The following is a 12,870-nucleotide window of genomic DNA, read 5'->3' on the forward strand; positions in this document are numbered from 1 at the left end:
CTACTCAAGATCTACTATCTACTAATCCTATCTACTGAGGACTGTATCCAAAGCCAGCCCAGCCAGAAAAGCCAGAAGTGATGTTGTAGCTCAAGTAATAGAATACAAGCCTTAAGGAAAAAAAGATCAGTAACAATGCCCAGGCTCTAAGTTGTCCCCCAGGACCTGAACATGCACATGCACACACGCACGCGCATGGACATGCACGCGCGTGGGCACGCACACGCACACACACACACAAACTTACAAACCACGACAAGTGATATCAGTAATATTGGAATAAATCAAACTTAAGTGCCCAATATTACAGATTAAATGCTATAGACTGTTGAATCCTAACCTCAAGACAATGGTCTTAGGAGGTGATGCTTTGTGACACCTCCAAAGAGGGATCCCCAATGACTGGGATTTGTGTTCGTATCAAGAAGACTTCCAAGCACTCTCAGCCCATGTACTACGTTAGAAGACCATGAGAAGTATGAGCCAGAAAGTATCCCTAGTCACTTGAACTTCCAGCCTCCAGAACTCTGAGCAATAAATTTCTGATGTTTATAACTTATAAGCCAACAGCAGCCTGAACTAAGACAAATAGCTTTAGATATTCAGTCTTCATCCTGTTATCTGCTTATTTTAAAGAGAAGCTGCTCATGCCTATAATCCTAGCTACTCAGGAGGCTAAGATCTAAAGATCTGGGTTCAAAACCAGATCATCTCACAAAGATTATGTGTTAGAAGGCTAAACTAGACCAAATTCTATTAAGCCTCTTCTTTTGTGTAACTTCATATTCAAAACCTAATCCCTCTCTCTAATTTGGTTGACCAACAACTGTTTCCTCTGAACCCCATACTTAGCTTGATCTTTTTTTTTGGGGGGGGGGGGTTGTTGTTTTTTTTAAGTGGTAGGGCCTGAACCCTGGGCCTGGGCACTGTCCCTGAGCTCTTCAGCTCAAGGATAGCACTTAACCACTATGAGGCACAGTTCCACTTCCAGTTTTCTGGGGCTAACTGTAGATAAGAGTTTCACAGACTTTTGTACTGTGCTGGCTTCAAACTTCAATCCTCAGATCTCAGGCTCCTGAGCAGCTAGGACTATAGGCATAAGCCACCAGCACCCTACTTTTTTATTTTAGTTTGCTGCCAGTCCTGGGGCTTGGACTCAGGTCCCGGGCACTGTCCTTGAGCTTTCTCAAGGCCATCACACTACCACTTGAGCCACAGGACCAATTCTGGCTTTTTCTGGGTATGTGGTACCAAACCCTGGGCTTCATGTATGCTAAGCAAAAACTCTATCACTAGGCAATACTCCCAACCCTTAGCTTAACCTTTGAGACTTGGCAGTTTTAGCTGGATGCTGAAGGTTCATGCCTATAATTTTAGCTACTTAGGAAGCTTCAAGATCTGAAAATCAAAGTTGGAAGCCAGCTCAAACAGACAAATTACTAAGATTCTTATCTCCAATTAACTAATAAAAAGCAAAAAATAAGCCAGGCGCAGTGGCTCATTCCTTTAATCCTAGCTACTCAGGAGGCTGAGATCTGAGAATCAAGGTTCAAAGCCAGCCCAGGCACTAAAGTCTGTGAGACACTTATCTCCTATTAACCACTAGAAAACCAGAAATGGTGCTGTAGGTCAAGGGGTGGGGTGATAGCATTGAGGTGTAGAGCTCAGAGACAGCTCCCAGGCCCAGAGTTCAAGACCCACAACTGACAAAAAAAAAAAAGCTGAAAATAAGAGATGTAGCTCAAGCCAGGCTTGGTGGCAACTGTAATCCCAGCTATTTGAAGGCTGAGCCTGGAGGATCGCTTGAGTCCAGGAGTTCTGGGTTACAGTGCGCTATGCTGATCGGGTGTCCACAATAAGTTTGGCATCTATACGGTGACCTCCCAGGAGATGTAGCTAAAATGGAGCACTAGATATGGATGAAAAAAGCCAAGCAAGGTACAGAACTTTTCGTACCAGCCCAAAAAAAAAAGAAGATTTGGCATAAAGTAGTAAATTAAAAGAAAAAGAAACAAATTCACAATAGTACAAGACAGATACAACTGGGATTCCAGAAAGGTAATACTACTTGCCCAAGACAAAGCATTTAGGAGTGGCAGATGTAGAACATAATCCAGATGCCTACACTAAACTAACCACCTCTTCAGGGACATATGTTATCTTGGGCACTTATCTATAGACACATAATCTAATAGTATTTCTGCAAGAAGAACATAAAGAATGAAGATGCTGAAGCTAAGCCCTACACACAGATGGTTAGGTCTTAGGGCAAGGGAGGCCAAATGCTCTAATTCTAACTATGGCCCAGCGTTAGTTGTATGCTAATACACAGATCATTGCCTTCCTTCAAATGACAGAGTACTAGCGTTGAACAAAAAGAGGCTTAGAGACAGTGTCCAGGCACTAAGTTCAAGCCACAGGACAAGAAGAAGCAAAAGCAGAAGTGGAAGTAGAGGCAGAGGCGGAGCAGAGCACCAGCTACAAGCAAGAAAACCAAGTGAGAATATCAGGCCCTTAGTTCAAGCCCCGTATCAGTACATGTGCACACACATGCACGCACGCAGAACTGTTTTCAAACCACACAAAGTAAATTCTGGACATATCCAAACTTCATATGTCAAAGGAGAAGGGAGGAGGCTGCAAAGGAAGAATTCCTACCTGGGAAGTGGTGGTGGTTCCTGGAGGGCTTCAGCAGCACTGGTGACAACTGCCCCTGGAGCTTCTGTCTCCTCTGAGCGATGGGCCACATCCTGTTTGGGGCCCTGTGGAACTGGAGGCTCTACTTTCTCCTCTTCCAATTCTGTGGCAGAGTCAATCTCTATTTCCTGTACTGGGGCTGGGACTGGTTCTTTGTCAGCTGCAGCCATTACTACAGCCTTGGCTTCCTCTTCCTTTCTTCTGATCTTCTCTTCGAGTTCTTTCCTCCTCTTCTCATCATCCTGACGAGCCATGTGATCAAAGGTTTTAAAGACCTAAAATCAAACACCAACCCAGCATTTAGCTCATCTGTTCAGGAATGGACTCTATATTCTGCAGAAATGTAGCAAAATCTGCTAAGTACCAAATCTAAAAACAAAACCTTTCCCCTTGGAAATACATGTTAGGACCTCACCAAAAGTTAGGAACTTTATTTGAAATAGGATAGGGAATGGGGAAAACAAGATGGGGGGGGGGGAGTTGGCAGGAAGGAAATGAGGACAAAAACATGTGTGAGAAGTAATGCACCTATTATCTGGCAAATGTAACTGTAACCCCTCTGTATACTGTCCTTTGGGAAATTTCTAAAAATCATAAACATGCCTAAGCTAACAGTGTTTGCAACCTAAAGGATGCAAAGCAAAGGTTAGGAATATGGCTTGGTGGTAGAGTGCTTGCCTAGTATGCATAAAGCCCTCCTCAGTTCTACTTCTCAGTGCCACATAAACAGAAAAATCCAGAAGTGGCACTATGGCTCAAATGGTAGAGTGCTAACCCTGAGCAAAAGAAGCTGAGGGACAGTGCCCAGGCCCTGAGTTCAATCCCCAGGACTAGCTTTAAAAAAAAAAAAAAAAAAAGGATACAAAGCCACATGGTCTTAGCTATCATGATTTCTACCAGCCCCAATCCTGTTCACAACACAAAAATTACAATATCCTTAAACTGTGGGTTTGTGAAAGTATCAACCACTCAGTCTCAAAAACAAAGAAAATCTAGGTGAACTGCAACCTATAAAATGCACCCAGGCTTCCTGAATTCTCCCCACACTGTAAATACTGAGGGAGGGGAAGGGGAATATGGGACTTCCATTCCACAAACATCCACTAGATGCCTACAGTGTGCAAAACAAACACATACACACACACCACAAGTGACAGCTAATGCCTTCTAACATCTTTAACTCTGGTATATGAACAAGTCCTTAACCTTTTTTGGTACACAATCTAATCTAAACTCTTAGCTCCAATTAATCACCAGAAAACTGGCTCATGGAGTAAACAGCGGTAGCTCTGAGCTGAAGAGCTCAGGGACAGCACCCAGGCCCAGAGTTCAAGCCCCATGACCCCAACAAGGAAAAAAAAAAGAGAAAAGACAAAAATAAGATCCCATGCAGTAGCTAGAGGGAGGAAAGGATGAAGGACCAAGCTGGGTACTGGGTAGGAGTCAGACATGCAACAGACATGTAATAGCAACATCTGTGAACTGCACAGAAGATAGATGTGAAGCATATAAACTGCACTGCATGTAACTACAAATACACACAAACTCTCCCAAAAGTCCTGTATGTTCCAAAATGAAGAAAAATAAAGCTTAGAGGAGTTAAGTAACTTGCCCATGGTCCAGTCAGTGAAAGATAATTTAAAAAAAAAAAAAAAGACAGGACACAACAAACAGTTGAGAGGCAATGCAGGCAGAAGAAAATTTTTAAATTCCAAAAATGTTAAAAACTGGCCAAGAACCCAGAACCATTTCTAGTTTGTAGATGACCTGAAGCCTGGACTCCCTTCTCTCCAGCACCCATACTGACAGCAGTTCCTCAAAGCTACTCTACCTTCCAGGCCCTAAATCTTCATCCTTTTTTGTTGTTGTTTTTGTTTGGTTTGGGTGGGGGGGGGGTTGTTTGTTTTTGCCAGTCCTGGGGCTAGAACACAGGGCCTTGGGCTTTCTTAAGGCTAGCACTCTACCATTTGAGCCATAGCACAACTTCTGCCTTTTCTGTGTATGTGGTACCAAGGAATGGAACCCAGGGCTTGGTGCATGCTAAGTGAGCACTCTACCACTAAACTATATTCTCGGCCCTAGATCTTCATCTTAACTACAAAAGTAAAACAACAAGGATTCCCTCTCAAATCCTAAGATTTCTAAGCCAGGACTCTGTGGTCCCCAAGGCCTGATTATTTTGCTATTCAGCATGCTAGGCTCCTCTAAGCTGCCCATGGACATCATTCAGAAACAATCTCACATCACCATGGGCCTCCCAGTAGCCATGTGTTCTCAGTACTCATTCTATAGTACCAGAATCCTGGATTGGAAAGGATTCCAATGATCACTAATCTACCTACTCAGCTGACAAGACAGGAGTGACACCGGAGATTTTTTTACCAGTTATGGGAGAACAGGACACAGATTTCTTTCCTGAGTCTCATATAGAAGCTGCATTAAAAGGTACTTCTCAAACTGTACTCCAGGATAAACACAGGTACCAACTGTAAAGAACCTAAGCTACTTTTTTTAAGACATACTATTATGGAATGGAATAAAATTTTGACAGATATCACTCTCGATGAGGGTCCTTCAAAGTGAATAGTGTGGCCCTTAGAATGTGGACAGAAAATGTGAGATGCGGGATGGGAGTTTGGCCCAGTGGTAGAGTGCTTGCCTAGCATGCACAAAGACCCGGGTTTGATTTCTTGGTACCACATACTTAGAAAAAGCCAGAAGTGGTGCTGTGGCTCAAGTGGTAGAGTTCTAACCTTGAGAAAAATCCAAGGACAGTGCTCAGGCCCTGAGCTCAAAAAAAAAAAAAAAAAGAGAGAGAGAGAGAGAGAGAGAGAGAGAGAGAAAGGAAGAAAGAAAGGAAAAGAAAAGAAAGAAAACAAGAGTCCTGCACCATTGAATTGGGGGCAGAACCTCAAAAGCAGATTATCAGAAGTGAGCACTCAGAATATGACATACCCTATCCAGGGATAATTTGTAATATGACCAAGTCATTCAATCTGATTCAGTATTTTACAATTTATCCACAATCAGACTGCCAATATTGAAATCACCTTATAAACCTCCTGCAAAATATCCTTCTGTGAATAAAAGAGCAGGTTCCCAGTTGGGCACAGTGGCTCACACCTGTAATCCTGGCTACTCAGAAGGCCGAGATCTGAGGATCACGGTTCAAAGCCAGCCCAGGCATTAAAGTCCATCTCCAATTAACCACCAGAAAACTGGAATTGTGCTGTAGCTCAAGGGATAGGGTGGTAGCCTTAAGCTGAAGAGCTCAGGGGCAATGCCCAGGCCCCAAGTTCAAACCTCAGGACAAAGAAAAAACAAAAAACCAGGTATCATAGCACAAATCTGTAATCCAAGCTACTCAAGAGGCTGTGATCTGAGGATTGAAGTTTATTTATTTATCTATTTATTTGCCAGTCCTGGGCTTGAGCTCAGGGCCTGAGCACTGTCCATGAACTTTCTCACGGCTAGAGCTCTACCACTTGGGCCTCAGCACCACTTACAGCTTTTTTCTATGTATGTAGTACAAAGGAATCAAACCCGGATCACACATGCTATGCAAGCACTCTACCACTAGGCCAAACTCCCAGTCCTGAGGATCGAAGTTTTAAGTGAGCCTGGGCAGGAAAGTCTGTGAGCTAATTTCTAATTAGTTACCAAAAATGCTGGAAGTAGAACTGTGGCTCAAGTGAGAGAGCACAAAGAAGGGACAGTGCCCAAGCTTGGAGTTCAAGCCCCAGGATGACAAACAAACAAACAAATAAACACAAACACATACACACTCTGACCCAAAGCAGATTCCTAGCACTCACCCTGATCTACCAAACAAAAACATTCAAAAGTGGTTGAGAATTTTGTTTTTCTTTTGACATCCCTCTCAAGTATCTGAAGGAGACTGTCCCAAGTTTGTGATGCATGTAGCTCTTTATTGTGGTGGGTCCCCAGATGGCTTCCACCTTTGGCTCTTCTCTCTCAGACCTCTTCATTCCTTCATCTGAAAGATTCAGGCCCTGCTTCCAATAACCTGTGGGCAAGGATATCTATCCACAATCTCAAATTCAAATTCAATTTGGTTGATACCTAAACTTTCCCCCCAGACTGAGGTGACTGTTCAGCTAATGCATTTTCCAGGCACAAGGGTTTGAAAGCTTGGATCATCTTTAATTCATCCTTCACCTTCTTCCTCTGTCTCAGCTCCTCCTCCATTTCGCTATAAGACTTCCAGACCTTAGTCTAAAGGTATGTCTTAACCTTCTAGAGGTGTTTCACAAGTGGTTACAAGATAAATAAATGCTTTACCTCTGTTGATTCATCTGTGAAACAAGGACCAAGACCAACATCTTGGTTGTGTTGAGTAAGATAATACCCCAGCTGGTGGACTGCTATTACAGGTTGCTCACACCTGTAACTCTAGTTACTCGGGAAAAGCTGAGATCTGAGAATTACGGTTCAAAGCCAGGCCAGGCACAAAAGTCCATGAGATTCTTATCTCCAATTAACCACCAGAAAACCAGAAGTGGAGCTGTGGCTCAAATGGTAGAGCACTAGCCTTAAATAATAATAGGGCCGGAAGTTTGGCCTACTGCTAGAGTGCTTGCCTAACACACACAAAGACCCGGGTTCTATTCCTTGGCGCCGCATACATAGAAAAAAGCCGGAAGTGGTGCTGAGGCTCAAGCGGTAGAGTTCTAGTCTTGAGAAAATCCAAGGGCAGTGCTCAAGCCCTGAGCTTAAGCCCAGGACTGACAAAAAAAAAAAAAGAAGAAGAAGAAGAATACCCGAGAATGTAAATAACCTGCTCCTGGCTCACACTAGTTTTCACTAAATGCTCCTTTTCCCCCTTTCTACAAGCTACAATCATCTATACCAAAGTATTTTCAGCTAACTAGGAAGCAATTAACACAGCAGAAAAATTGGTAAGTCAAAAAAGAGATTAGTGTTCCTGTATCCCTATCACATCATTTCACTGCTCTAAATCGGTATTTATATAAAATTCAGCTTTACCTAGTGTACAGAGGTATTATGAAGCTTAAGGGATAAGATTCATTAAATTACCATAATGGCCAGCTAAAAGCCACCTTGGACAGTTCTCTTTGGCCACTCAAATCATCTGGAACACTGATAAGTATGAGAAACAATCTTCAGTTATGCAACTGAATCCTAATAAACACCATGTCCTCCTCTCATCTGACCTCCACTACTGGGGTAGTCCTGGGACACTCAAAACTCTGGTTTCTTCTTGCAGATGCTGAGGAAGAATAACACGTAATCATTCTACAGGCCTATTAGACTTCAGAAGGTAAAATTCTGAAGTTCTTTTTAAATGCAAAGGACTGTGGAAGGTATCAACAGCATTTCTACCTTCTCAGATTCCTAAAGTCTCAATCCCCTGCTGAGTATTTTTCCACCTCTCCTACAAAACCTTCTCAATCTATCATTTCTATTACTTCCAACCAGCTGTAACCATAAGTGGCTTTGCAGAGTTCCCTACTGCCTTCTGTTTTATTTTCTTACAATAACTGTAATGAGTAGAGAATATTAAACACCCACATCACCAGTGCTTGTGGCAGCTGAGAATGTATAATATATTCAGTAAATGCTTCCTTATAGCAGTTTGTGGTGGCTCATGCCTGTAACACTAGCAATGTGGGAAATGGAGATTGGGAGTATTGAGGTTCCATGCCAGTCCAGGCAAAGTTAGTAGATGCCAGCTCAACCAAAATAGCTGGGCATGGTGATGTACTTGTTATCCCATCTACAGGGGACATACCAGTCCTACATCAGGACTTCAGTCCAGGACAATCTGGGGGGGGGGGGGGAGAACAAGACCCTACTGAGAAATAACCAAAGCAAAAAAGGGCTTGGTGCCTGAATAAATGGTAGAGCATCTGACTAAGCAACCACATGGCCTGAGCTCAAACCTCAGCACTACCACTAGAAAAGGGGGCGGGGGGGGGGGGGGAGTGCTGGGCTAATTTCATTCAGTATTAACAGAGTTCTAAAGTTAGAATTTTAATTCAACCTGGAATGTACAGATTTAAATCCAGACATAAATAATCATTACAAGCAGGACACTGTGACTCGCACCTGTTAGCTATAGGGAAGGCAGAGACTGGAAAGACTGAGGTTCCAAGCCATTCCAGGAAAAAGTTATCAAGGCTTCATCTCAACCAAAAAAGCTGGGCAGGTGGCACATCTGTCATCCCAATGATGGAGGGAAAAACAAGAGAATCAAAATCCAGGTTTGACAGGCATATAGATACAAAGAGAGTCTGGTAGGGTACAACACCTGCCTAGCAAGCACGAGGTCCTGAGTTCAAACACCAGAACTAAAATAACAATAATTACCATCAACACCACTACAATGACTACCTTGGGAGGAGGAGGTGCGTGGGACTTGAACTGAGGACTTGTTTCTCAGCTTTGTCACTCAGGGAGAGCACACTGCCACTTGAAACACAACTCCGATTTCCTGCTTCCCCGCCCCCCCTTGTTTTGTTGTGGCTAATTAGAAGAGTCTCACTGACTTTTTTGTCTGGCCTAAATTTGAACAGTGATGCTTACTTAGCTCTCAGCCTTTGAGCTGCTAGCTGGTTGAGTCACCTGCTTAAAGATCGTCGTCTACCTAGAAAGTCAGGTTTCAATAAGTGGCCACACCCACCCAGCAACGCACGGAGCCTCGGTCCTCCAGTTGTCTCCGGAGACTGGGAGTTTTGAAACATGCAGGTTTCTGCTATGCCGAATGTCCTTCCTTCCCTTGAACGTCCTGCAGGATTATCACAAAACCTAGAAGCCCCTACACCTACCCGGTTCGCCGGCGAGGCGAGGCGAGGCACGCTCAGTATCAAGCTGAGTCTGACACCTACTAACAGTCCTGCACGGCGCCAGGCTGTTTCCGAGACACAGAAGCCTGACATCTGATCCGCTCAAGTTACCCAGGGCTACCGGCACAGAATCCACGCCACGACCGCGAGGAGAGGCGAAGGGGTGGAGTGGAGGGCCGACAGAGCTGTCACGCCGGGCGGGAGCCGGCGGGCGGGCGGGGCGGGCGTGGGGACGGCCGGGACCCAACGGTCCGCACGGACCACGGACTCACCTGCAGCACCAGGGCCTGCGCGGCCCCGGGCGGGAAGCCCATGCGATCCGACGGGTGGCGCAGCAGGCGGTAGAAGTCGGTCTTGCGGTAGAGAAAGCCGAAAAGCACGCGCAGGAAATCTTGGACGTTGCCCACGTGCTGCAGGATGCCCAGCAGGGCCTGGTCGTACAGCTCAGCAGCCCCGGGCTCCATGTCTCCACGGCCAGGGACGCTCACCCCGCGGGCGCCGCCTCGCACTGGCTGAGCGGCCACTTCCGGCGTGCCTGCTTAATTTCTTCCCCCGGGTCGGAGAGGCCGTGGGACTTCCGGTCCGCCCGCGTTCCGTCCCCCGCCGCTGGGGCTGCTCGCCGGGAGCTCTACGTCCCCGCTGACGTTCTCCGCGGCGGCAGCGGGGTAAAAGAGCCCGACGTGGGGGCCCATGTAACGCCTACGCTCTAGAGGGGCCGTGGGAGGTGCGCGGAGGGCCCCCGGCGGCCATGACCAAAGCGGGCGGAAGATTGGTGGCGTGGGAGCGTCACGTGGCCGGCGGCGCGAGCACGTGACCGCCGGGGCCGGGCCCGCCGTCCGCGGAGCGGTGGCGCTCTTTGCAGGGTTGGGTTTCGGGGTCTTTCCGGACCTCCTGCTGAAAGGTGGGGCCGCTTTTGTTAGTGGGCCCGAGAAGGGAAGTGCGTGCTCGCGGTTTGTGTGTGGATTTCTGTTTAACAGAGCTGAGTGGAAGCCACTCCGAAACCTTCAAGGTGACTTGAAGGGGCAGGGAATGTAACTGAGCCAAGTGCCACTGCTGCCCGCCTGTGATCCTAGAAACTCACTTCTGAACGTCGCGGTTCCAAGCCGGCCCGTCTGTAATGACCCGAGAAGGAAGAAAGAAAGGACAGGAAGGCAAAGGTAGATTAGAGCCCGGTCGTCTTGTGCAAAAAAACTCTGGGACCTCACCCATGCCCTGGGGTTCAAGCCCTAGGACGGACGGGGGGGAAGGAAAGAAAGGACGGAAAAGGTAAAAAAGAAACGCAGATTGTATCCACATTGACGTAGGAAAAGTGCAGTGCAGAATAATGTATTATAAAAGATGTTTTATCCATAAATGTTTGTCCAAGTATAATCTTTTTTTTTTTCTTTTTTTGGCCAGGCCTGGGGCTTGAACTCAAGACCTGAATACTGTCCCTGAGCTTATTTTGCTCAAAGCTAGCACCCTACCACTTGAGCCACAGCACCATTTCTGGCTTTTTCTGTTCATAGGGTACTGAGAAATCAAACCCATGGCTTTGTGAATGCTAGGCAAGTACTCTACCACTAAGCCACATTCCCAGCCCACAATCAATTTTATTTTAATGTAATCTGAGCAAATACTATTTGGAAGAAATCAAGACAATATTATGTACAAGAATTGCAGTTATTGCCGGGTGTGCTGGCTCACGTCTGTTATCCTAGCTACTTAGGAGGCTGAGATCTAAGGATCTTGGTTCAAAGCCAGCCTGGCAGGAGAGTTTGTGAGACTCTTATCTCCAATTAGCCACCAGAAAACCAGAAGTAGTGCTGTGGCTCAAGGGGTAGGGTGGTAGCCTTGAGCTGAAGAACTCAAGGACAATGCCTAGGTCCAGAGTTCAAGTCCCACAACTGACAACAATAAAAAAAGAATGGAAGGAAAAAGCTGAAACCCTCTGAATTCAGTCCCTAGGACTAGCAAAAAAAAAAAAAAGAAAAGAAAACATATCTTCACATGTGACTCCTCCCATAATTGTATTAATTGTGTTCTTTGCAAAGTTGTCTTAAACCTAGAGACATCCAGAACATAACATGTAACATAAAACACCATTTCTCCTCATCAAGCAAGTATTTATTATTCATTCCTTTGCTTGGCATGGGCAAACCCTCTTCTTCTCCCTCTGCAGCCAATGCCCCTGGAGAATTCTTGGCAGAGGTTTAGGTTGGGTTGGGTTGAAGCCAAGAGGTCTTTGTTCAAGCCCTAGAACTGGGAAACCAGTTCTTGGGCCTCCAAGCTCCCAGCCATCAGACAACATCACCCTACCCGATGGTAACAACATTTAGAGTTGCTGGCAGTGGATGCCAAACCAAATACCACTTTCCCAGTGGGGGTGGGGTAGGGGTGAGGGGGGTCAAGCCATAACCAGATCCTCTCAAGGCCCTTCCCTCACCACAAAGAATTATGGATGGCAAATGTACAGGAACTATTCTTTAGTCACCTGAGGTGTTACTGTCTAGAATTGGGTCCCTCTGTCTCTTTTCAGGAATACTACCATGGGATTGAGCCTTTTTGAGAAATAAGGGGAGGGGAAAGCTGGGTGGGAAGTGGCACATCTGAGAGACTCTACCTGGGACCCACATCAAGTGCATCACTGGAAGCAAAAAGAGGATGTAATCTCAGACCAGCCAAGATCTAGGGACCTTGACACAAGAGACCACTGCTGATGCTGCTGGACACCTATGGCCAGAGTGACAGATACTTCTCTGGAACATCTCTCCAGGCCCTAAGAAGGGAGTCTACCATAAGGGAGACCTTCACAACCTTTCAGGATAAGATGTGGCTTTGTCAGAACTCTTGCTGATGGCACCATCTTGTGTGTCAAAATTTTGGAAGCCACAGTTGTCATAGATGTTGGTAGTCTCAGGAGGAAGTGGATGCTTTGCGCAGGAGGTCTCATTGACTGTTGCCATCTTTTCAGTTTTTTTCTGCTCCAGTACCAGAGCTGGGTTAACATCAGGCCCTGCAGAAAGAAAGAGACAGAGGCCCACACTCAGAAGGGAACACAGGATGTAAGTGGCAGCATAGCCAAGAATGCAAGTCTACAAAACACAAACTGAGCTTCTAACCTCATCTGCACCTCTCTGTTCTTGCTCTGCCTCAGCGGTTGCCATTCATGCTGTCCTCTACATTCTCAAGAGAAGCCCTGGGAACCAGTCTCTCTCCTTACTGGTACATTTCCATACTACCATTCATAACAACCCTCTTGAAGAGACACTTGCTTACTCTCTACAATGAAGTCAGGAGCCAGGCACCATTGGCTTGTACCTGTAATCCTAGCTACTCCGGAGGCTGAGATCTGAGGACGTTGTTA

At 45.9% G+C, this 12,870-nt stretch overlaps 2 protein-coding genes across 4 annotated transcripts in view; both read right to left on the reverse strand.

Moving 5' to 3' along the window:
- Nudcd3 (NudC domain containing 3) overlaps positions 1-10,227 on the reverse strand; it is a 93,453-nt gene extending 83,226 nt beyond the window's left edge. The window contains exons 1-2 of one of the 3 annotated variants that reach the window (XM_090332499.1): positions 9,797-10,227; positions 2,659-2,972 (exon numbers count right to left, since the gene is read on the reverse strand). In XM_090332499.1, coding sequence (XP_090188625.1) covers positions 2,659-2,972; positions 9,797-9,988 — 506 coding nt within the window. In that variant the 5' untranslated portion in view covers positions 9,989-10,227. Of the gene's footprint in view, positions 1-2,658; positions 2,973-9,566; positions 9,637-9,796 lie in introns of those variants that run through there. The other 2 variants (XM_090332498.1, XM_090332500.1) reach the window with 2 other exon arrangements.
- A 1,402-nt stretch (positions 10,228-11,629) lies between these two features.
- Positions 11,630-12,870, reverse strand: part of Npc1l1 (NPC1 like intracellular cholesterol transporter 1) — a 29,425-nt gene continuing 28,184 nt past the window's right edge. The window contains exon 20 of the mRNA XM_090332814.1: positions 11,630-12,519. Coding sequence (XP_090188940.1) covers positions 12,314-12,519 — 206 coding nt within the window. The 3' untranslated portion in view covers positions 11,630-12,313. The remainder of the gene's footprint in view (positions 12,520-12,870) is intronic.

The sequence above is a fragment of the Megascapheus bottae genome, chromosome 5 (assembly GCF_031878675.1).
Source record: "Megascapheus bottae isolate mThoBot1 chromosome 5, mThoBot2.hap1, whole genome shotgun sequence".
NCBI lineage: Eukaryota > Metazoa > Chordata > Mammalia > Rodentia > Geomyidae > Megascapheus > Megascapheus bottae.